Raw genomic sequence first — 24093 nt, 5'->3', positions numbered from 1 at the left:
TACCTCAAGGCTGTATATTGTCACCCTGCTTATTTAAATTCTATGCAGAGTACATCATGAGAAACGCTGTGCTGGAAGAAGCACAAGCTGGAATCAAGATTGCTGGGAGAAATTTCAATAACCTCAGATATGCAGATGACATCACTCTTATGGCAGAAAGTGAAGAGGAACTAAAAAGCCTCTTGATGAAAGTGAAAGAGGAGAGTGAAAAAGTTGGCTTAAATCTCAACATTCAGAAAACGAAGATCATGGCATCTGGTCCCATAACTTCATGGGAAATAGATGGGGAAACAGTGCAAACAGTGTCAGACTTTATTTTGGGGGGCTCCAAAATCACTGCAGATGGTGACTCCAGCCATGAAATTAAAAGACACTTACTCCTTGGAAGAAAAGTTATGACCAACCTAGATAGCATATTCAAAAGCAGAGACATTACTTTGCCAACAAAGGTCTGTCTAGTCAAGGCTATGGTTTTTCCAATGGTCATGTATGGATGTGAGAGTTGGACTGTGAAGAAAGCTGAGCACAGAATTGATGCTTTTGAACTGTGGTATTGGAGAGGACTCTTGAGAGTCCCTTGGACTGCAAGGAGATCTAACCAGTCCATCCTAAAGGAGATCAGTCCTGGGTGTTCATTGGAAGGACTGATACTGAAGCTGAAATTCCAATACTTTGGCCACCTCATGAGAAGAGTTGACTCATTGGAAAAGACCCTGATGCTCGGAGGTATTGGGGGCAGGAGGAGAAGGGGACGACAGAGGATAAGATGGCTGGATGGCATCACCGACTTGATGGACGTGAGTTTGAGTGAACTCCGGGAGTTGGTGATGGACAGGGAGGCCTGGCGTGCTGTGATTCATGGGATCGCAAAGAGTCAGACACGACTGAGCAACTGAACTGATCCCTACAAATGCAAAGGAATGACCTTGTAGAGACATGATGACTGGCTTCAAAAACAGGAAGGCTATCCTAGAGAAGAGAAAGTAGATTTTTTAGTATAGCGTTGGAAGACAGATAATACACATAGAGATTTTTACTTCATATAAGAGTTCTGAAAAATCATAGCCACCCCAAAATGGAATAATATGCCCCCTTAGTGATTTGCAATGGATAGTCAAGATACTTGGTTAGCCAGAAAGGTTGTTCGGGTTTTTCTACATGACGTTACAGAAAAATGAGAATAAACTTTTTGGCTAACCCGACATTTGAACAAAAGGAAATGACTCCTGGAGCTGATACGACACCTTCCTTCTTTTAGTAAAATAACTCCCTCCTCCTGCCACCAAACTTTAGCAGGGTTCCTGGTGGCTCACTTTTCCTACTCTCCCTCCTAGCCGGGTTTGTGGCTGTGGCCACATGATTCAGTTCTTGGTGGTGGCAAGGGAGCAGAAGGTTGGTCCCTTTTGTATCACATGCTTCAGAGAATATCACTTGCCCTCACTTTTCCTACGGCCTGCAATGAGAGGGGAAGAGCTCAGTTAGGGAGCTTGGTACACACAGGCAATGATGTTACCCTAGTACAAGGCACTATAACAAGACAGGTCCCAGGGTCACCGCTGACTCTGGACCACCTGCCTAACCAGGTGCAGGCCCATGAAACAGAAAGGGATACTTGTTTAGCTTGCATTTCTGAATTTCTGAGTCTCCCTGTTAAGAGTAACTTAGGCTATATCCCAAACAATATAACTATATATTTTTTTGAGATGTGTATATGATTAAGGTATTATGTAAGGGTTTATAAGAAATGCTTTCTGCAATTTTATAATTCTATGTTCCCATCTACCCCCACCCCCAAATGTATCTCCTTTCCTTCAAAACCAGTTATCCCAACAAACTCTACTATCATCAAACATAATCACGCTGTCAGTCATGACCTCAACTTTTTTTTTTTAAGTACCAGTGTTCAAAACGTCAAGAGCTTTTGATCATCTGCTTTTTTTTCAGCCCTCTATCAAGACTGCTCCAAGGCTCACCTTCTTTCCATTAAGAAAACATCCTCTGCAAAAATACAGATGATAAAGATATTTGAAACTTCTCTTTGTGGTTATCTAATCTTCAGGATTTTTTTTAAGGTGATGCATTGTTTAGCCTTTGTGTGATAACATTCTTCTGTTTCTTTTCCTTTAGGGGAGAAAAATCAGAAGTCCAGGCCTCACTGAAGTTGAAGGTTTGGATGATGCAAATCCGTTTTGGCTCACAATGTGTCTGGACCCAAACCAGACCAAAGAATATTCTGATTTATTAAATGGATCTCTAAGTCAAATAAAGTAGCTGAGCTAAGGAAATGTGGTTCTGGCCTCTGTGCTTGGGTCCTAAGGAGGAAATAAGCCAATGACAGGTGGATCTTTAATTCCGTTCCATAGACATGCCATTGTTATTTCAATTTACATCTATCTACTCGTGTTTTTTCCTCTTGTCCATAATGCTCTTTTCCTCTTATCTCCTAATTCATGCAAACTCTATAGATTCTTCAAGATTTTTCTCTGTAATTTTCTTGCTCTTAATTTATCCAGTAAATCCATAATACATGAATATGAGCCGAATGCAGCTGCCAATCACTGTTCCATATTTCACTTGCATCCACAATAGCTGCTCTACATGCCACATTTTCCTTGGAACTCTTCCTTTCCTAAGCCTATAACAGGTATTTAATAAACAGATTAGAAACACGAGTAATTATAGATATGGATCAGGCATTTAGAAAATGATCTCTCAACTGTCAGTGAAGAACAAAATAGAAATCTCTTGCCTCACTGATTAAAAACAATTCATAAGGACGAATGAATTTGGATTTTCTCACCACAGGACCTTTCAAAAAGAAAAGCTTTTGTGAGTTTTGAGCTTTGCCATTGTAGCACTTATACTGAGCACAAAATCCTCATTTCATTTTGCAACTGCACAATTTGGAAATCATTACGAACAACAGCTCTTTTTCAATATTTTAAAATCATGGATCAACTGAAAACCTCACCTTCAGTTTCTCCAGCCTGTCTTTCTTGAATCTCCTCACATTAAGACACATTTTAAGCGCTCTTTAGCTCTTGAGTTTTAGCTCCATTAAATTTCTGACAACATACTCTTTTTTTTTCCTCATGGCAAATGAAAGACAATTATACTTTCTGAACCCTACTACCAACACAGAAAAAACTAAAATGGAGAACTCATACTACGATTCAACAAATAACTTGTGGAGTCTCTAAAAGCCGTTTCCCTTCAATGCACAGAAGTATGAGAAGGTATATTCCAACAAAGAAAAGGCTGGAATTCAGGGAAAGTGGAGTTTATTTGAGGCAGTAATATTTCATTGAACTTCCCAAGCTACTGATTCAGAACGACCAGCTCTTTTCTAATTTATAGTGTGTTCTTCGTGTCTGGCTGCCTGTTTAGCTGAAGGATCCTGTCCCTGGAGGAAATTCATTTGGCTTCTGAAAGAGTCCCAGAAGGAACCAAGGGATGTGCATTTCAAACAAAACAGGCAGAATGGAACTAAAACACTTTAGACAAATAGCAAGATATTTAGGAAAGGATATAATTAATCCAGAACACTTCTGTAATATTTCAGCCTAAAAATACTTCCTCTTAAGGAACAGAAAAATCTTGAAAGAAATTTCTGAAATATATGGGCTAAACTTTAAACTGAAGTACAAAGCAAGGAGCTTACAGGAAATAGGAAGACCTTGGAGAAATCTAGAAATATACTCTCAACTTAGTGGAGTCAGTCATTAAATATTTAACTTTCTCCCACAGGCTTAGAAAAAGACCAATTTTCCCTCTGGCAAGATGGATCTCACCCTCTCTTATCCAACTTGACCTCTTGCTGTGGCCCCACCTCCCATCCCAAGACTGGGATGCTGGGGACCAATGTGGCAGTGAGTCTTGGCTTCCCCCTCCTCCATGCAGGCTGCCGGGGGAGGCAAGGAGGTGCTCTGGGAAGTTGATGATGAGGCCCTGTTCACGCTTTCTGAATCCCTATGGAGACCAGTGTCTACGCTGTTCTCCGTGCCTATCTCTCAGTGATGTTCTCTGCTCCATTTGTTAACTCAAATCTATCCTGACAGCTCTGATCATTGAAACAGCTCACATATGCTGTCTGGTAACAACAAAACAGTAACTTCTGGGGGACACTGTTAAAAGAACTCTTTGCTCCTAACCAAAAGAGAAAAGTTGTGCGTCCTTTGTTTACGAAAATGTGGGAAACAATTGTATAATCAAAATTTCTAGATGTGACCTTTTTGCTTAAAGTTATGTTTCTAAACTATTTTGGGGAGGAAGTCCCCTTTGAAACGTAGGATATAAATTTCTGCCTGCCTCTGGGGAGTCTTCTGGGCAAACACCCAGCCTCTTCCTATGACCTACGACTGCCATTAGGATTATCAGCCCTTCACCTTGCGTGTGAACCGGCCAGTGTCCTGGATGCGGAACTCAGGTATCCACTCAGTATTCCTAGGCTGCAAGACTTCTCGGTCTCCTGAACTGTCTTTTACCTTTTTTTTTCCTGTCTCCTCTCCACAGTGACTTCAGTTATTTTCTTGTTGATGCTTCTGTGTGAGAGTGTGTGCAAAACCCCTCAGTTCATTGCTTTTTAGTCTCTTATACAATATAGACGCTCAGACACAAACTTATTTTTCTTGAAGGTAAGACTCTACGGTTATAGGTCTGTCCAATCCAGAAAGTTCATGGATCTTAGGATATATTCAGGGGACACTTAGCGACCCTTTTTTTTTTTTTTTTGCTTCTTCACTGATTCTCTTGTTTCACTTGAGTTTCAATTACTCAAACTCTCAGACAAGGTTCCTTTGTATCTGTGACACATCTCGTTATGACCAAATATTGTCTTCAGGCTCAGGGTCTGTGTGCAGCTCACGAGCCAAGAAGGTAAAGCAAATCTTACCTTTTTGTAGAGACTCCTCAGATCTCGGTACTGCCACATGCTGTTGAGGACCTGAGATGCCGCCTTGACCACCTTCGGAGAGTGTCTGATAAAGAAAAGACAGGACACACAAGTGGTGAGCGGGACAGCTGGGCTTTAAATGACTTGGCAGGAAACAGCAAGAATAAAGAGAATAAAAGCATCGTGGCTCTTCTGACCCTTTTCTTTCTCCATTTGGACAGTGCAAAGGATGCAGGTCACCAGTGTCCAACCTCATTCTCCCCCCAACACCCATGGCAGGGGGCAGGGTTGGGGTTGGGGGAGGATGGTATTGTAATTTGGCAAAGAATTTTCACAATGCAAACCCAAGAGCAGTGTACTGAGTCAGAATGCAGGTTCAGCGCTGGACTAGGAAATGGAACAGAAAGCATCCTGACCAGGAAAGGCAAGATTAAGGGGTTTTAATAGCTGTGTTGTCTAACCTGTGCAGATGGCTCAGTGGGTAAAGAATCACATACAATGCATACAAAAAGGAGACACAGGAGACTTGGGTTCGATCCCTGGGTTAGGAAGATCCCTTGAGGGAGGAAATGATAACCCACTCCAGTACTCTTGCCTGGGAAATCCCATGGACAGAGGAGCCTGACAGGCAGTAGAAAGGGTCGCAAAGAGTTGGACATGAGTGAGCGCAAGCAAGGAGTAAGGAGAAAAAAAAAGATACTCATTTTCTCAGCTGAAGCGTAAGAGCTTATATAGCGTTTGCTCTACTGCCTGAGGGGTACAGGGAACTGCTTTCCATTTGCTAAGGAAGCCAAGCACAGGTGATTGGCACGGAGATGCCCTGTGCACTCACTGGCACACAGGCTCTCTCGCGTTTGTGTGGAGGAATAATCACGGATAAAAGAATCTATAAACAAAGCCCTTCATACAATTCACGTTCTGTCCTCCAGACCAGAGTGAGAAACTAAGGTCATGTAAACCTCTGGACTAGCGGTTCTTACCTTTTTTTTTTTTTTTTTGAGTCATGGCTTTGAAATCCTTATGAGTCTATTGCTAAATAATGGTTCGGTGCCAACCTGCATCTCAGATCAGACTCTAGGTCGAGACATCTGTGTTGATTCAATTCGATCCGATTCTTGGAAATCAGTTGGATGAGTGGTGAGGGCCCTGCTAACTACCTGTGGATTCTTTGCTCCAATGGGCTGAACCACAACCAGCCTCACGATCTGAGTGGCTGACATGGCATTATGCCTGATCTCAAGGGCTGGCACACTTTTGCTATAAAGAGTCAGCTATCAAATATCCTTTGATTTGTGGGCCACATGGTCTCAGTTGTGGCTACTCAACTCTGCCATTGCAGGACGAGAGGAGTCATAACTAATACATAAACGAGGGGAAGTGGCTGTGTTCCAGTCAAGTGTTACTTACAAGAAAGGGTGGACGGTGGGATTTGGATCATAGCTGCTGACCCTTGGTTTATGCGGGGACTCCTGGAGTTGGACAGGTCGTAATCACACATGAGGACACCAATGTGAAGGCCATCCCTGAAACTGACCCATGGTGCAGTGGCCCACAGATTCCCCAAACAGAACATGTGAATTGAGATCAAAACTGCTTTTAACATAAAATAGTCTTTACAATGGAAAGTGAGCAGATGGTGAGATGGGATCAAGTTGAGGTTGGATTTGAGAGCCAGAGGTTGGACTTGAGAGCCAGAGTAAATGGATGTGTGTGTGCTAAGTCAATTCAGTCGTGTCCAGCTCTTTGTGACCCTATGGACTATAGCCTGTCAGCCTTCTCCAGGCAAGAATACTGGATTGGGTTGCCGTGCCCTCTTCCAGGGGATCTTCCTGACCCAGTGATCGAACCCTTGCCTCTTATGTAGTGCCACCTGGGAAGCAAGGACCTGTATTTTGCAATGAAAGGATGGGAACTTACTATGTGATCAATTAAATGTCTGCTATTTTCCTGGGTCTTCAAGTGTGCAATGTGGAAACTATGTTTAAGGTTTCTTCATCCATTTACTTACTGGAAACTGGAATAGTCACTCTTACTTGTTATTGCTGACTTGGAATTCAACTTTGGCTGTGTTTGAAAACCTCTTAGTATTGTGTACTTTTAAAAGAAAAAATATAGTACTCTTGTAAATTTCAAAATTTTTTCTCCATGAGATGAGCTATATTTAAGCAAAATACATTTTTTCTTTAGGGACAGTTACTAAATGATTTCACATGGACACTAGTATCATGCTCTAAATATATTGAACTCTTTTGACAGAGAATTCTAGATCTTTTCATGGATATAGATACAGGTACACTGTATTCTTTTTTAAACAATTGAATTATAATTGACCTACAACACTCTGTTAGTTCCTGGTGGTCTGATAGCTATATGCATTGCAAAATAACCACTCTGGTAATTCTATTTACCATCTGGCACTACACAAAGTTATTACACTATTATTGACTGTATTCCCCCTGCTGTGTATTTCATCCTTACCGTTCATTTATTTTACCACTGAAATTTTGTATCTTTTAATCTCCCTCACGCATTTCACTCATCGCCCCATCCCTCTCTCCTTGGCAGCTACTTGTTTGTTCTCTGTATCTGTGGGTCTCTTCCTGTTTGGGTATGCTTGTTCTTCTGTTTTGTTTTTCAGATTTCACATACAAGGGAAATCATATAGTATTTGTATTTCTCTAACTTATTTCACCTAGCATAATGCCCTCTAGGTCCATCTATACTGTTGAAAATGACAATATTTTATTCTTTTTTACAGCCAAGTAATATTCTTTTGTGTGTGTGTGTATATATATATATATATATATACACATACACACATATTGTGGTAAATAATATATTTACTACATGTATATATACATATATATTGATATGTATATATGCAATCTATATATATATAGTAATAAATATGCTTCCCTGGTGGCTCAGATGGTAAGGTGTCTGCCTGCAATGTGGGAGACCCAGGTTCGAGCCCTGGGTTGGGAAGATCCCCTGGAGAAGGAAATTGTAATAAATAATGCTGCAATGAACACTGAAGTTCATATGCTTTTTCCAATTCGTGTTTTTTTTTTTCTTTAGAAAACTATACAGAACTGGAATTGCTGGACCATATGGTGGTTCAATGTTTAATTTTTTGAGGACCCTCCATACTGTTTTCTATAGTGGCTGTACCAATTCATATCCCCACCAACAGTGTACAAGAGGCCCCTTTTCTTCACATCTTTGCCAACACTTGTTATTTCTGTCCTTTTTAATAGCCATTCTGATAGCTGTGAGGTGATATCTCCTTATGGTTTTAATTTGCATTTCCCTGATGACCAGTGACGTTGAGCATCTTTTCATGTGCCTGTTGGTCATCTGTGAGTCTTCTTTGGGGAGAAAAATGTCTTTTGTCTTCTGCCTAATTTTAATTGGGTTGTTTGTTGAGTTGTATGATATATATATATATATATATAATATTATATATATCTTAGATATTAACCCCTTGTTGGTTATATCATTTGTGATTTTTTTTTCCATTCAGTAGGCTGTCTTTTCACTTTGTTGATGGTTTCCTTTGCTGTGCAAAAGCTTTTAAGTTGAATTAGGTTCCCTTTGCTTATTTTCGCCCCTCTCCTCTGGTCTGCAACATAAGCTGAGAGGCTCATTAGAGTTCCCCTGTGCATACTTAATTGCTTTTCTCTTGTTGCTTTTAAAACTCTGTCTTTATCTATAGTTTTTGCCAGCTTAATGTGTCTTGGTGAGGACTTCTTTGGGTTCATCTTGTTTGGGACTCACTGTACTTCTTGGACCTGGATGTCTGTTTTCTTTCACAGGTTGGAGAAGTTTTCAGCTATTAATATTATTCCTTTAAATAAATTTTCTGCCCCTTTCTTTCTTTTTTCCTTCTGGACCCCTACAATGCCAGTATTAGTATACTTGATGCTGTCCTAAAGGTATCTTAAACTATACTCATTTTATTTGTTTAGCTTGGTTGATTTCCACTACTGTCTTCCAGTTTGCCATCCTGTTCTTCTGTATCATCTAATATACTACCCATTCTTTCTAGTGTATTTTTTAAAAAATTCAGTTATACAAAAATACTCAAAGTTATACAAGTATAATCAAAGCTATAGTTTTTCCAGGAGTCATGTACAGATGTGAGAGCTGGACCATAAAGAAGGCTGAGAGCTGAACAATTAATGCTTTTCAACTGTGGTGTTGGAGAAGACTCTTGAGAGTCCCTTGAACTTCAAGGAGATCCAACGCATCAATCTTAAAGGAAATCAGTCCTGAATATTCACTGGAAGGACTGATGTTGAAGCTGAAGCTCCAGTACTTTGGCCACCTGATGCAAAGAGCCAGCTCACTGGAAAAGACCCTGATGCTGGGAAAGACTGAAGGTGGGAGGAGAAGGGGACGACAGAGGATGAGATGGTTGGATGGCATCATCAACTCAATGGACATCAGTCTGGGAGACAGTCAAGGACGGGGAAGCCTGGTGTGCTGCAGTCCATGGAGTCACAAAGAGCCAGAAAGAACTGAGCAACTGAACAACAACAGTTGTACCCTTCAGTTCTGTTTGATTCTTCTTTATATTTTCTAACTCTCTGTTAAACCTGTTACTGTGTTCATTACCCTGAGCATCTTTGTGATTATGACCTTCAACTCGTTATTGGGTAGATTGTTTCTACTTCCCTCAGCTCTTCTTCTGAGGTTTTATCTTGTTCTTTTATTTGGAATATATTCCTCTGTCACTTCGTTTTGCTTTACTCTCTGTTTTTATTTCTATGTATTAAGCGGGTCTGAAGTTACACTTTCTGATCTTGCAGGAGCGGCCTTATGTAGATATCCTGTGAGGCCCAGGAGCATACTCTCCTGCGGTCACCACAGTTGTATGCTCTAGGGGGCGCCTCCACGTGGGTCATGTGAGCCCTTCTTTTGTGTGTGTGTGTGGGGGGGGGGGGAGGGGCGTGGCAACTACTATGGATGCACTGGTAGGTGGACTGGGCTGTGGTCTGGTTAGCTGCCAGGCCCTGCATGGACGCTACTGGTCCGGGCACAGCTAGCTTCTCAACCTAGGGAGAACCAGGAGTGAGGCTGGCTGGCTGGTGGGCAAGCCCCTGGTGCTGATGAACTAGAAGGAGGACTCCAAAATGGCACTTGCTGGCACCAGTGTCTGCAAGGCAGAACTAGCTTCCCCAAGCGGCTGCTGCGAGCATCTCCATCCCCAGAAGGAGTCTCAGCTGCCTCCTGCCTCTCTGAGACGCTCTGAAAGGTCAGGAAGTGCTCTGATCCAGGCTCTTTTCAAACTGCTGCTTCAGTGCTCAGCCTTGGAATGAGAGTGTGTGTGAGGCCCTTAAGAGCAGACCCCTGTTTCCTACAGCCCCGCAGCTCTCCTAGCGGGGGGCTGGTCTTCCTGGTGCTGGGGAGTTGGTGTAGGCTCCTTGGGGACAAGCTCTGCAATTCTGATGATCCTCACATACTATTCTTCTATAATCAATGCTGAGCAAAGATTAAATGCTATGTTTTGCTGGATTTTATCGCTGCTAGCTAGATATGTATCTATGACAGAAGTCAAGCAACTCTAGAGGAACATAATATTCAGGTGGTGATAATACAGTTGAAAATTTTAGTATGCACAAAGTCCTCTGATGCCGTAATTTTTTTCTACTTCTTGCTTAGTTTCAAAATACAGACCAAGAATGTGGAATGAGTCGCAGCTTTTAACCTCTCAGTTAACATGCTGGTATACTACAGTGTTATAAAAACTGATGAAGGTCAAAGAAATACTGCTTTCTTTTTAGACTTTAATTTTGATTCATCCACTAGACCAGTCTGATGCAATGGCTACTTGAAAACCTATAACTGTTGATTGAAGGACTTGAACAATTGAGTGCTTCTAATGTGACAAGTGATTATAACCTCAGCCACAAACACAGTTCCTTACTGACAAGTAACAGTTGAGACTGTTAATGGCTTTTCTGTCTTATGACAAAATACAGTGACACATTCAACCCTATTTCCCACACGACTGTTAAAATCTGAAAAAACACAAGTGTACTTTTGAAATGGCTGGATGTGACAGAATGTCCATGCTGTGTGTTTAAAATGATGTGAAAAGAATAATATAAGTTATCAAGACTTCAAAAACGGTAAGTATAAGATTCCTATCAGATTCATTAACAATTACACAATGTTTCATCTTCGCTAGACTTGTCAAATTAGGAGTGGCTGAGAATCTCAGTTGGTGCGATTTCATTATGGGTTTTCAGCACAGTCATTCCAGCTGCAGGATTCCAGAATAATTGTTCCAGTGTATTGGCAAGATGTGATGAGTTACACAGTTCAAACACATCTTGATTGGCACTTGCAGTCTGACTCATCAAAATCATAGCATATTTAAGCCTGTGTGTATTTAGAAATAAAACCTATAAATACATAAAAGGGAAAATCATAGCTATACATGTTTGTTCATCTTGTTTTCTCATGTGATCACAAAAGTTTGAGTAGTTTTGGGAGGAGGGCAAGTCTGCAAGCATTTTATGAGTTAATTAGAGCAAACTGATATTCCTCCTTTTTCCAATTATTAAATCATCTTCAATTCCAAAAAATTTATTTTCAATATAGTATTTTTATTTCATTAAAACACTTCTAGAAGGCCATGGGAATCTCAGATATACTGTCATGATAGAATCGAGTGACAAATGGTGAGTTTAGTGCTAAGACCCAACGTAATTCTTCTGGATGCATTTTAAGAGCAGTGAGAAGCAAAAATCAACGGAAGTGCAGGTGGGAGATGAGGATATGGCCAGTTATAAAAACCCTGCTTTGACCCCCAAATTACTCACTATCTGAAAGAGGCAAACCACATAACAGAATGGATGAGACTAAGCAGGAGAATTCTAAATGGGAAACGCTTGACTCAAGTGGATTCAACGCTTATGAAATTCATAAATCCAGACTGCTAAACACTGAGGGAAAGGTCAAGAAACAATGATATGAAATGAGTATCTATTCCAAATTTTCAGTCAATTTAAAGCATATATTTGAGATTACTTGTAGTAAAAGGAACCTCCTGTTAGCCACAATCTAACAATCCTAACAGGATTATTTTCTGGATTGGCAATGTCAATATATATGACTTCATGGATAGTATCTTCAAGTGAGTTTTTAATTAGTTCTATCAAATAATTTTCTTTGACCATAGGACTGATAAAAGCATTTTTTTTTTCTATTTAAGGCCCAATAGGGATGCTCACACAGGTGGATGGAATTCATATAACAACCTCCCAAAACTCTACAGGTTTATGACTCAGGGACAATACTTTTTTCTCTGAATGTCTCATGAACATAGACAATTATATCAGAGTGGACTATGGTTTTATTGCATATGCATGTGCGTTTAAGAAAAGCATCAAGATATTAAGTTTCTAATGCCCAAAACAGGTACGCACTTCAGTTAGAGATTTCCAAGGTCCACTAAAGCGATGTGAAGCTAAGTGAAGGACAGGAAAGCCTGGAGTGCTGCAGTCCATGGGGTCACAAAGAACCAGACACGACTGAGTGCCTGAACAATACCAGCCACCGCAGCCATATAAGAAAGAAAACCGAGGCTGCCCTGGCGGCTCAGTGGGAAAGAATCCACCTCCCACTGCACGAGACACGGGCTTGATCCCTGATTTGGGAAGATCCCGCATACCCTGGAACAACTAAGCCTGTGTACCACAGATTCTGAGCCTGTGAGTCAGAGCCTGGGGGCTTCAACTACTGAAGTTCACGAGCCCTGGAGTCCACAAGAGAAGCCACCGCAATGAGAAGCCCAGGCTCCGCAAGTAGGGAGCAGCCATGCCTACTGCAACCAGAAGCAAGCCCCAGTGCGGCGACGAAGACCCAGCACAGCCAAAAACAGACAAAACCAAAGCCTGTGGCACTTTCCCTGACCTTGCTGGCGGCCCCAGGATAAGCCCTGCAGGCTCAGCCCACAGAAGGCCTCAGGGAAAGACCTCCCCTCCGCCAAGTCCTAAAAAATAAATAAACAAGAGGACCACGTGGTTCCTGCCAAGAAGAGCATTTTACTGCAGGTACAACATTATAGGGTAGAATTCAAGTCAACCATCTGTACTGTGCAATTATTCCACAAGCCCAGTGGGGTTTCTCTATATTTGATATGGAAAAGTTCAAATCCTAATACTGAACTGCTGATTGAACCTATCTGGAGGTCTCAGGGCACTTAAACAGAACCCCTGAAACCTCTTTTTTATTGCACAATGAGAGTATCTCGAATTAAATGAAATGAGAGAATATCCAAAAGCCTTGAAGTGCATCCTTTAAAGACTTTAATAACAAAAGAAAACTTATTGGCGTTTAGATGTAAAGGGAATGAAGTCAAGAAGTAGACCCTTGATAACAAAAGGTTTACCCTGTTAATCTTATTTGATTACATTGAGAGACTTCCAGAAGTCTAAATTTAATTAAGGTTAGTGAATGTTTTTATAAAATTGACAGCTCATGGATATGCCAATCCTGTGGCTGGTGAAGATATGTTTAAGTTACATACAGTAAAAATACCACTGGTTCTTAATTCAAACTTACTATTTGTGGTGGTGGCATTCCTTTGACATAAACCCTCTCTCTCTTTAATCCACTGGCATAAAAGCCCTCCTTCCTCACTTCTTCTATCCCTGGGAAAATCCTACTCAGTATTTAAGACGTGATTATTACTTCTTCCAGGAAGTCTTTTCTGACAGTCCCTCCTGCTGTCTTTAGATTGGAAAGTATGAGCATGATGACTTGTTAAATGACATAATTTGTCCCAAACACCCAGTTGGTAGGGGAAGGTGATAGTTAAGCACTAAATTTTTTCTGACTCTGTCACTGTTTTCTCTCCCATCCTCTCTGCATGCCTTGCTACACAGAACTGAAGAGGCACAGAACAAAGGATGTGGATCCATCATCAACACTTGGATCTGGAGCCACACTGGAACAACCACCACAAAATACCTTCATGAATCTGGTCGTTTCTTGCATATGAAAAGTGAAAGTCGCTCAGTCCTGTCTGACTCTTTGCGACCCCATGAACTATACAGACCATAGAATTCTCCAGGCCTGAATACTAGAGTAGGTAGCCTTTCCCTTCTTCAGGGGTTATTCCCAAACCAGGGACTGAACCCAGGTCTCCCGCTTTGCAGTCAGATTCTTTACCAGCTGAGCCACAAGGGAAGTCCAAGAATACTGGAGTGGGTAGCTATCCCTTCTCCAGCGGATCTTCCTGACCCAGGAATCGAACCAAGGTCTCCTGCATTGCAGGCAGATTCTTTATCAACTGAGCTATAAGGAAAGCCCACATGCAGGTCACTAGATTGGATACTGGATTGTCAAGCCTACCTTATCAACATCCCAGGAGTCACCAAGTCATGAGTTATTTGTCAAATCAAAATTACTAGTAAGACCAGCTTTCCTTGTGGAGTGGGGAGACTGGAAACCATCTGCTGTCTCCCATCTCTTGATGATCAGGCACTAAAGCTTCCTAGTGACATTCAGCAGTGTTACCCAAAACCAAGGGTCGTTGGGCACACTTGGAACTGTGTCTGTGCTTGTATGCGTACATGCTCAGTCATGTCCAGCTCTTTGTGACCCCACGGGCTGTAGCCTGCCAGGCTCCTCTGTCCCTGGGATATCCCAGGCAACAATACTGGAGCAGGTTGTCTTTTTCTTCTCCAGAGGATCTTCCTGACCTAGGGATCAAACCCCTGTCTCCTGTGTCTCCTGCACTGGCAAGCAGATACTTTCCCATGGTGCCATTTGTACCTACCAACACCAGTTGTATGCATTAGGAGGTCACTGCCTGACTTACTTGTCTCCTTTGCTTTTGGAGATGCCGACCAACTTCTCGATGCCCCCAGCGTCCCGTAAGGCCTTGGCGTTCTCCATGTTCTTGGTGATCACCTCGTGAAGGGTGCAGCACACGGCCGTCACCGTGTCGTCCGACATGGCCTTGCTCGCCGCATTGTTGCTGTTGTTCCCACCTGGAAGCCGGTGGACCAGGTCTCGCATGGCGTATTTGCCTTCGGAAAAGAAGATGAAGGGGAGAGTTCACATGCGGTCAGAACAGAGGAGGTGGGGACTAGGGTGAAAAAGAGAAGAGGCCACGTTAACACAACGTTGCCTGTTCTTGTCACTGATGCTTCCCTACATAGGTACTGTGGGCACACACACAGACAAAACGTGGTGAATGCGTGGCTTGTGGTACTGGATAGATGTAAGACTGACTCTCTGGACAAGTTATTTCAGGCCTCTGAGCCTCAGCTTTTCAAATCATGAAGTAAGAATGACAGTATACCTACCCTTACTAGGTTGTTGCCAAGAGTAAATAAGTAAATGTACAGGAAGCATTGAACACACAGTGATGACCCTGGACTCAGGACTCAGTAGAGATTAGTTATCAGTGGGTTCCTGCTTGCTATTCAAAGAAATCAGGAAAACATATGGGAACTCTGATACAACCTCAAAAATTCCCTGATGGGAGCTATGTTGGCAACTGTATTATTTAACAAATAAGAGTCAAAGCCCCCAAATGTATGTATATATTGTAAAGTCGGACCCCGGGGGCCATAATGGGCCGCCCCTTCTCTCCCTCCCACCAGCGAGAAGGTCCCCAAAGGAAGGATCCTCCCAGATCCCGGGGACCAATGACAGCACACTTCACCGCTAAAGCCGCCCCGCCCCAGCCGCATAGAAAGACCTATCAGCCCTCGACGCTGCAAACTGGCAACCTATCCAAACCCCCATCCACTAAACCGTGCCATCCCTCGCAGGGTGCATATGTAAACAAACTTCTAACACGGCGCCCACGCGCGGACTTCCTCGACCTGCCCTGTTCGGATCCCGGAACCCCGCCCGGGAGCGCTTCGCCATTAAAGCCTGCTAGACATTCTTTTGGTGTACCTGGTCGTCTTTTACCTAACATATATGAACTCTGCATTTTGGTCCCTATAAAGAAAAGAGAAACATTCAAAGCAGGAGAGGGAAACTTTACAAATGATATATAAAATGAGGTGTCCTTTGAACTAGGGCAAGTGGATGAACTCTCTGATGGGGTTTAACTCAATGGTTCTACCATATAACATTTACTAATTTGATATGTTTTACTTCCAGTGAAAAAAATAAGATAACATACAACTATGTTTCCTTAATTCACTTTATCATTATCAATCATGCTCCTTCCAACGACAGAGGTACTTAGAAGGACATCTTTATGGAGTACTTTTAGTTTACAAAGTCATTTAGGTATTACCAATAACCCTGAAGACAATTAATTCATCTCATCTGCAGGTTCCAATCCTGTCCTATTGATTTACTTTTGGAACTAAGGACAGGAGTGGCTGCAGCCAAGTTGGCTTTTCTTAAATTTTCAGATTGGGTGGAATTGGCATGTGTCCAAAGTTCAACTCCTGCCTTGCCTCCCACCCCCTAATCAGACATATTTAGGTGGCTCCTAAAACCCAATTGGAATATTCTTCCACCTTACAGGTCTCTAAAGGATGACTTCTTTTGCTATTTAAGTCTCTGGCACGTGGAGCTTGGGGGCAGGAAATGGAACCCCATGGGAGGAGGCAATGATATCTTAATTCCAAGCAGTATAAAACATAGGACTTCATAATCTTAGTATCAGCTCTTATCCTATGTTTAGGTGGCTTATTTTAGCTTGAACATAAAAAAAAAAAATTGCTGAAGTCTAAATTACTGGAATAGGAAAGTGTCTTCATTCAATTGACGACAGCTGAGACGTGTCTGACAGAAACTCTTTGCCTGAAAACCCCCAAATGCAGCATATTTATTTTCCAATGACAGCACTTAAAAGAGGTTGGAGAAGATCCTTGGTACGAGATACTCCTCTGAGCATCTTGCTTTATCTGTTTATCATTAAATTGCACTCACCTCTGGCTTCGAGTTTAATTCTGTTGAGCTCAGCATGCTGGTGACTTTATCATTAACCCCCACAATTCACTGTCAAACAAACTTAGTTTACAAAAGTGTGAGGGTGGGTGGGTTCTTTTCCTTTATCGTGGAAGTGATGGAGAGAGGAGACAAGAGACTCGGTTCTTGTGCATGCAGGGGCATTCCCACTCCTGAATGAATATGGAAGACTGGTTCTGTGACCTTGGACATCACCAAGGTTGAAAGCAAAACCAAGGAGAGGAAGAGGATTTGACTAGAGCTTTTTTTTTTTTCTTTAAGTTTATATAGTGTGTATGCATGTTCAGCCCTGTCTGACTCTTTTTGACCCCAGGAACTGTGGCCCGCCAGACCGCTCTGTCCATGGGATTCTCCAGGCAAGAATATTGGAGTGGGCTGCCATTTCCTCCTCCAGGGGATCTTTCCGACCCAGGGATTGAACCTGCGTCTCCTGCATTGACAGGCAGATTCTTTACCACTGAGCCACCTGGGAATGCCTTAGTTTATGTTATTGTCATTTAAAAAATTACTTCAGGCAGGAAGTATGGTTTCATCTTATACAGTTTCCCAGTCCGTGAGCTCTGAATGAGAAGCAAGGTCCCCATTATGTTCAAGTGGCAGAAACTGCTACTCTCCCCAACATAAAGGTCACTGGGTCTTGCTCAAATCCTCAACAGAAATGAATCCTTGGGTCAGTTCTTCGAAGTTAGCCTCTCATGAAAATAACTTTATCTCTGACTTTTGCAATACTGATATGAGATGACTGTTGGACGTATTACAATTATGTAAAAAAATCACACAAACTACTGTTTCTATTAGTGAGATACTAACTGCAGCCTTGTAACTTTGCTTCCCTTCCTCCTCACACAGGTGTGTGTGGGCCCCTGTGTGTGTAAATTAGGAGTAAAAACTAGTTTCTATTTCTTTTGGGGGGCTTCTGTTTAGGAGACCTGACAAAGAGTGCTGCCCCAGAAGGGCACTCCTTGAGAACTTCACAATGAGTGGACAGAGCTTTGTTCTCGCTGACTATGCCTACTTCTTGATTATTTGTTTTTAACTGCCTGTATTTCAGGACTAAGTCTATTTCTGGTATTGATTTGTGCACTACCATTGGTCTCCTTGTGGGTGGCGGCAATGTTGAGTAGTGAGTGGCTTTATGGTGTAACCACCTGTACTCCTGAATCCGTTCCTAAACTGACTGTCCATCACTCTGGATCACTGATACAGTCCTCTGTTTTTGTTTTTTGTTTTAAATTTATTTTAATTGGAGACTAATTACTTTACAATATTGTAGTGGTTTTTGCCATACATTCACATGAATCAGCCATGGGTGTACATGTGTTCTCCATCCTGAACCCCCCTCCCTCTGTCATCCCAGTGCACCAGCCCTGAGCACCCTGTCTCATGCGTCGAACCTGGACTGGCGATCTGTTTCACATATGATAGTATACATGCTTCAATGCTATTCTCTCAGATCATCCCACCCTCGCCTTCTCCGAGTCCAAAAGATTGTTCTATACATTTGTGTCTCTTTTGCTGTCTTGCATACAGGGTTATCGTTACCATCTTGATACAGTCCTCTGTTACAGCTGATCTTTGTGACCAGGGTAACTCAAAATCTCTCATACCAGCATTAAGGTGTGCTCGTGCTAAGCTGCTTCAGTCGTGTCCAACTCTGTGCAACTCCATGGACGGCAGCCCACCAGGCTCCTCTGTCTGTGGGATTCTCCAGGCAAGAATACTGGAGTGGGTTGCCATGCCCTCCCCCAGGGGATCTTCCCAACCCAGGGATCAAACCTGTGTCTCTTACATCTACCTGTATTGGCAGGCGGCTTCTTTACCACTAGCACCACCTCGGAAGCCCAACCTTAGAGGAAAGATGTTTTAAGAAAAAGGTTAGCTGAGAACAGCCCTAGATCAGGAACATGATGACCCTTTTGTCTATGAGGTTTTAGTATCTCTTTGACATCCCTGTTTCTAGCACTGCTAAACCTGACCTGTGAGTTTTTGCTGAGTTGTTCTAAATTAGGAATTTATCTTCCATTTTTTATGGTGGTAAAATACACATAATAAAATTTACAATCTTTTCCATTTTTACAGGTACAGTTCAGTGATTCTGAGTAAATTCATACTGTTTTGCAAACATCACCACCGTGTAGCTCCAGAGCTCTTCATCTTGCAAAACTAAAATTCTTTTAAACTCTACTTAACCTTTAAACAATAACTTCCCATCCCTCCATCCACTAACAACCAACATTCTACTTTCTATCTCTATGATTCTGACAATTCTTTTTGTTGTTGTTTAGTTGCTAAGTCATGTCCTTGTGACCCTGTGGACTGCATGGTGCCAGGCTAGCCTTCCTTCACTATCTCCTGGAGTTTGTTCAAACTCGTGTCCATTAGGTTGACAATTCGAAGTATCTTATATAAGTGGAATCGTACCGTGTGTCTTTATTTTCCTCAGCATAATGTTTTCCAGTGTCATTCGTATTGTAGAATATATCAGAATTTTCTTTTCAAAAAGTCTGGATGTTATTCCATTGTATGCATATACTATGTTCTGTTTATCCATTCATCTACTTGTGGACACTGGGCTTGCTTCTATATTTCAGTTATTGTGAATGATGCTACTATGAGCAGAGGTATAAAAATATCCTTTCTCTTTCAGTCCACGTGTCTTTGGATCTAAAGTGAGTCTCTTGTAGACAGCACGTAGTTGGATCATAGCTTTTTTTGCTTTCCATTCTGCCAATCTCTGTCTTTGGATTGAAGAGTTTAACACTTTTGTATTTAAAATAATTATTGTAAGGAAGGGGGAACTTAACGTGTGTTGTTTTTCTATTTTTTTCCTACATGCCTTCTAGGTTTCTTGGTCCCTCATTTCCCAAATTATGCTCTTCAGTGCCTTTTTCTTTTTTTTTTGCAGTGAAATGTTTTAAGCCCTTTCTCATTTCCTTTGGTGTATATTTTGTAACTTTTTTTCGTGGTTACCATGTGGACTAAAATTGTAACAGTCTAATTTAAATTTATACCAATTTAACTTCAATAATGTACAAAAACTCTGCTTGTTTATGGCTCCACCCCAACACTTTCAGTTACAAAACTATACAAACATATACAAACTATACTTTCAGATACAAATCTTTATCTTTACATGTGTCCAAAAATATAAAATGATGGTTGTTTTCTCAATGCATCACTTTCATAAAGTATAGAGAAAATGAAACATGGAGTTTTAAGCCACAGGTACAAGAATACTAGCTTTTAGACAAATAATTTTTAAAAATGCATTATTTTCTTGAATCATGTAAAAAACAAAAAGTGGAGTTACAAACTGGTTTTACAATAATACTAAGCTATTATAATTATCCAGAGTTTTAAAGTCTTTGTCTAGCAATTCTGCCATTTGGTCTTTCTCAGGGAAGGTTCTGTTGGTTCATTTATTTATTTTTCCTTGGAATGGGCTATACTTCCCGACTTCTTTGTATCCACTGTGGTTTTGTTGTTGTTCAAAATTGGACATTGCAACCTAACAATGAAGCAACCCTGGAAATCAGATTCTTCCCTTTCCTGAGGTTTGCTGGCTTTTGTTTTTTTAATTGTAGGATGTCTGTTTGCTGAGGTGTCAACCTTAGGTCTCAGGTCTTTTCTGAACCGGTACCCTTTCTCTGCGTGCTGCTGTAGCTGCTCTAATTCATGCATGGGGTGACTTTCTAATTTCCTCCACATAGGCATTTGCTTTGGAATGTCTTACTGACTCCCAAAAGGGGAGAAAGACAGCAATGAAGGGGGAGGGAAGGGTAGCAACCTCTTAACTCCCTGGAAGCCACTCCAGCTGGAAAGTGAGGGGTGTTCAACAATTGGGGTGCAGAACAACAGCTGCCTCTGTGTCTGCGACTCCATGATCAGTAACAGTGATCCAAACACAGATCCCCCAATATCTGGAGGACAGAGTCTTTGCTGCCCACCCTAGCTCCCACCAGCCGCATACAAGCTGCTCTGTGAACACATGTATAGCTTCCTGCTGAGGGCTGGAGATAAGAAAAGGGTAGCTGCTACTCTGCTAAGAGCTGACAATGACCAAAAATAACCATAATCTACCATCCAAACTTTCCTCTGATGGTTGCAAGCCTTCATCAGACTCCAGAGTTCCAAAATAGTTACACTGGACAGATTCCGCCAGTGAAATTGCTGTCTGTGTGGGGGTATAGAATCCTGCTACCCACCATCTCCCAGAATCTTCACTCTGCTCTGAATTTACATTGCTCAGGGGCTGAAGATGTGAATGCTGATTTCCCTGTGACTGTGAGTCTACAGGTTTAATGTGAAAAGAGCCTTTCTCTCCTTCGCCAAAGGAAAATTATTAGTCCTGACTAAGGATCAGCAGGACAACACTCTGCGGGTGGTCACAGCCCTGCAATGCACACAGCTAGCTCCTTTTTCTCCTTCCTTTCTTGGAAAGGAGCTTTTCTTGTTTGGAGCTTAATGTTTCCTAAAAATCTGCCACTTTGAAGACATCTAATATAAACAGTTTATTATGAAAAGGGAGAAAGCAAATGTAAAACAGCTCTATTTTAAATCTGGCTTATGTGGTTTTTCAGACCAAAGAGGTGAGGCATTCAAGATGGCATAGTTGGATTATTGAAAAAGTCTGCATACTTGTTTACACAGGAAAGTTCTGAACCAAGCTGCAGTTATTTCCTGTCTTTAGGCACTCAGAACTTATAACTTGTGTCTCCTGATAGCTCCTTTGAAATTGCCTTCCCCAAATCTGCACCCCATAGTCAAACTAATAAAACTTAAAAAAAATGTATTTTATATCTAAACCATCTCTGGCATTTCACAGAGTGCTGCTGGGTAACATCAAAGAGCTTTCTTCATCATCTTATGAGATAAGGTATGCTAGAAATAATTAGGTACTTTTGGAATTCTGTAAGTTTTTATTTGGCTTATTACTATTGTAAGAGCTGTCCTATTTATAAAGCCTTCAGTTAAAAAAAAAAAAAAAGACCTGGCAAATGAAAAAAAGAGAAACTCAATCTTTTCAAGGATGACATGTCTTATAAAGATGCTTCAGCAGTTATGAACCTTTCAGTTTGGTTAGAGGCATGCTCCCTTTCATGTCAAAGAATGGCATGATCGTGGCCAATGAGTTATTAAAAGAAATATTCTATTTCTAGGTTTAAAAGGCCCTTTTCCACTGGTGGGAATCCTAACACTCTTCATGGGACAAGTTAAAAGATCCTGGAGAGTTTTCAGTGCCCTCACTGTCTGTAATATATACTTACTCTAATGGGAGTCACTGACTAGCTTCTTCATTTTTTTTTTTTTTTTTTGCGGGGGGGGGGGGCGGGGAATGAAGCACATTTTTACTATCCTTTCATATCATGTGTTACAAATCAACATAAAAAAATGACTCTCCAAATAAACATAGTTAAAAGTCATGAAGAAGAAATTCATGGAAGAATGTAAAAGTTCAGTCTTCTAATAGCCAAAGAAATGCATTAAAATGACCCTCTTTCCCAAGAGTTCTCATCACAAGGAAAAAACATATATATAGCTGAAACTCCAATACTTTGGCCACCTGATGTGAAGAACTGACTCATCGGAAAAGACCCTGATGCTGGGAAAGATTGAAGGTGGGAGGAGAAGGGGACGACAGAGGATGAGATGGTTGGATGGCATCACTGACTTGATGGACATGAGTTTGAGTAAGCTCTGGGAGTTGGTGATGGACAGGGAAGCCTGGTGTGCTGCAGTCCATGGGGTCACAAAGAGTCAGATACAACTGAGCAATTGAACTGAACTGATATTATATTTGTATTTCATTAATGTTGTATCTGACCCTGATGCTGGGAAAGACTGAAGGCAAAATGAGAAGGGGGTGGCAGAAAATGAGATGGTTAGATAGCATCATTAACTCAATGGACAGGAACTGAGCAAACTCTGGGAGATAGGGAAGGACAGAGGAGCCTGGCACGCTGCACTCCAGGGAGTTGCAAAGAGCCAGACATGACTTAGCAAGTGAGCAACAACAATGCTGTAGCTATATGAGATGATGGGTATTCACCAAACCCATGGACTGACTAACTTCTTATAATACTAGACTTGTCTCGAGTTTGATGTTGTTGGTTGTGATGAGAAAATAATCAGAGCAACTTGGCCTTATCATCAGCAAGTGGTTTCTGATTTTCTCTCACGCTCTCCTAAAGACCCTCTCAGAGCCACAGATCAGTAACTGGGTCTCTTAGAAGAAACATCAAAAGATCCTGATCAAAGAACTCTAACGGGTACCATTAACACTTACAATGGAAAACAGGCTCTTGTTATAGACACTCCTGTAAAGCTGATAGACTCACAATAAATGAACAGCTTTCAGACCACCAAGGGATAGAATCAGGGTTCCAGAACTCATCCACTTTGAGAATTTGGACTCCAAACTAACCCAAGATCAAGAGAACAAGGACTAATTACCTAGACTAAATGAAACAAATTTAGTTGTGGTTAATGTCCCATTTTGAACTAGGGTTTTTATAAAATCCTTCTTCTTTCTGGCTCCTTGGTCTTTTCTGCTTGATTTAACAGGTTACGCTTATAAAAAACTAGGTGAAATTCTCTTTTAATGGAATCTCATTCTAATTAATTCTTCAAAATTCAGGAAAAAAAATCTCTTAAAAATTTTAATATACAATAAGCTATCAGGAAAAGATAGTAATAATAATAATCCCTTAGGTATAACAATATATGTTGAGTGGTCCTGTCTGCATCACTGAAAATAATAGTTAAATAATATAAAAAACGCCCCATGTCTAATTGGTTTACCTTCTTTGACTACAAGTTTTTATAGACTGAACTAGAATCTATCCTCCTTTCTACTAGAACATAACTGGAAAAAAAAATCAAATCATACCATAGATGTCTTGTATAAAGGCAAATACAACTTAATTAGGCATGCTGCTGCTGCTGCTAAGTCACTTCAGTTGTGTCCACTCTGTGCAACCCCACAGACGGCAGCCAACCAGGCTCCCCCATCCCTGTGATTCTCCAGGCAAGAACACTGGAGTGTTTCCTTCTCCAATGCATGAAAGTGAAAAGTGAAAGGGAAGTCACTCAGTCAAGTGAAAGGGAAGTCACTCAGTCGTGTCTGACTCTTTGTGACCCCATGGACTGCAGCCTACCAGGCTCCTCCATCCATGGTATTTGCCAGGCAATAGTATTGGAGTGGGGTGCCATCGCCTTCTCCGTAATTAGGCATGACAAGTCCA

General features: G+C 41.5%; 1 protein-coding gene across 1 annotated transcript in view; it reads right to left on the bottom strand.

Moving 5' to 3' along the window:
• Positions 1 to 24093, bottom strand: part of CTNND2 (catenin delta 2) — a 1126037-nt gene that overhangs the window by 39857 nt on the left and 1062087 nt on the right. Inside the window, exons 18-19 of the mRNA XM_069556073.1 lie at positions 14727 to 14937; positions 4892 to 4976 (exon numbers count right to left, since the gene is read on the bottom strand). Coding sequence (XP_069412174.1) covers positions 4892 to 4976; positions 14727 to 14937 — 296 coding nt within the window. The remainder of the gene's footprint in view (positions 1 to 4891; positions 4977 to 14726; positions 14938 to 24093) is intronic.

This window comes from Ovis canadensis, chromosome 16 (genome assembly GCF_042477335.2).
Source record: "Ovis canadensis isolate MfBH-ARS-UI-01 breed Bighorn chromosome 16, ARS-UI_OviCan_v2, whole genome shotgun sequence".
Taxonomy (NCBI): domain Eukaryota; kingdom Metazoa; phylum Chordata; class Mammalia; order Artiodactyla; family Bovidae; genus Ovis; species Ovis canadensis.
This window is presented reverse-complemented; position numbering and strand designations above follow the sequence as displayed.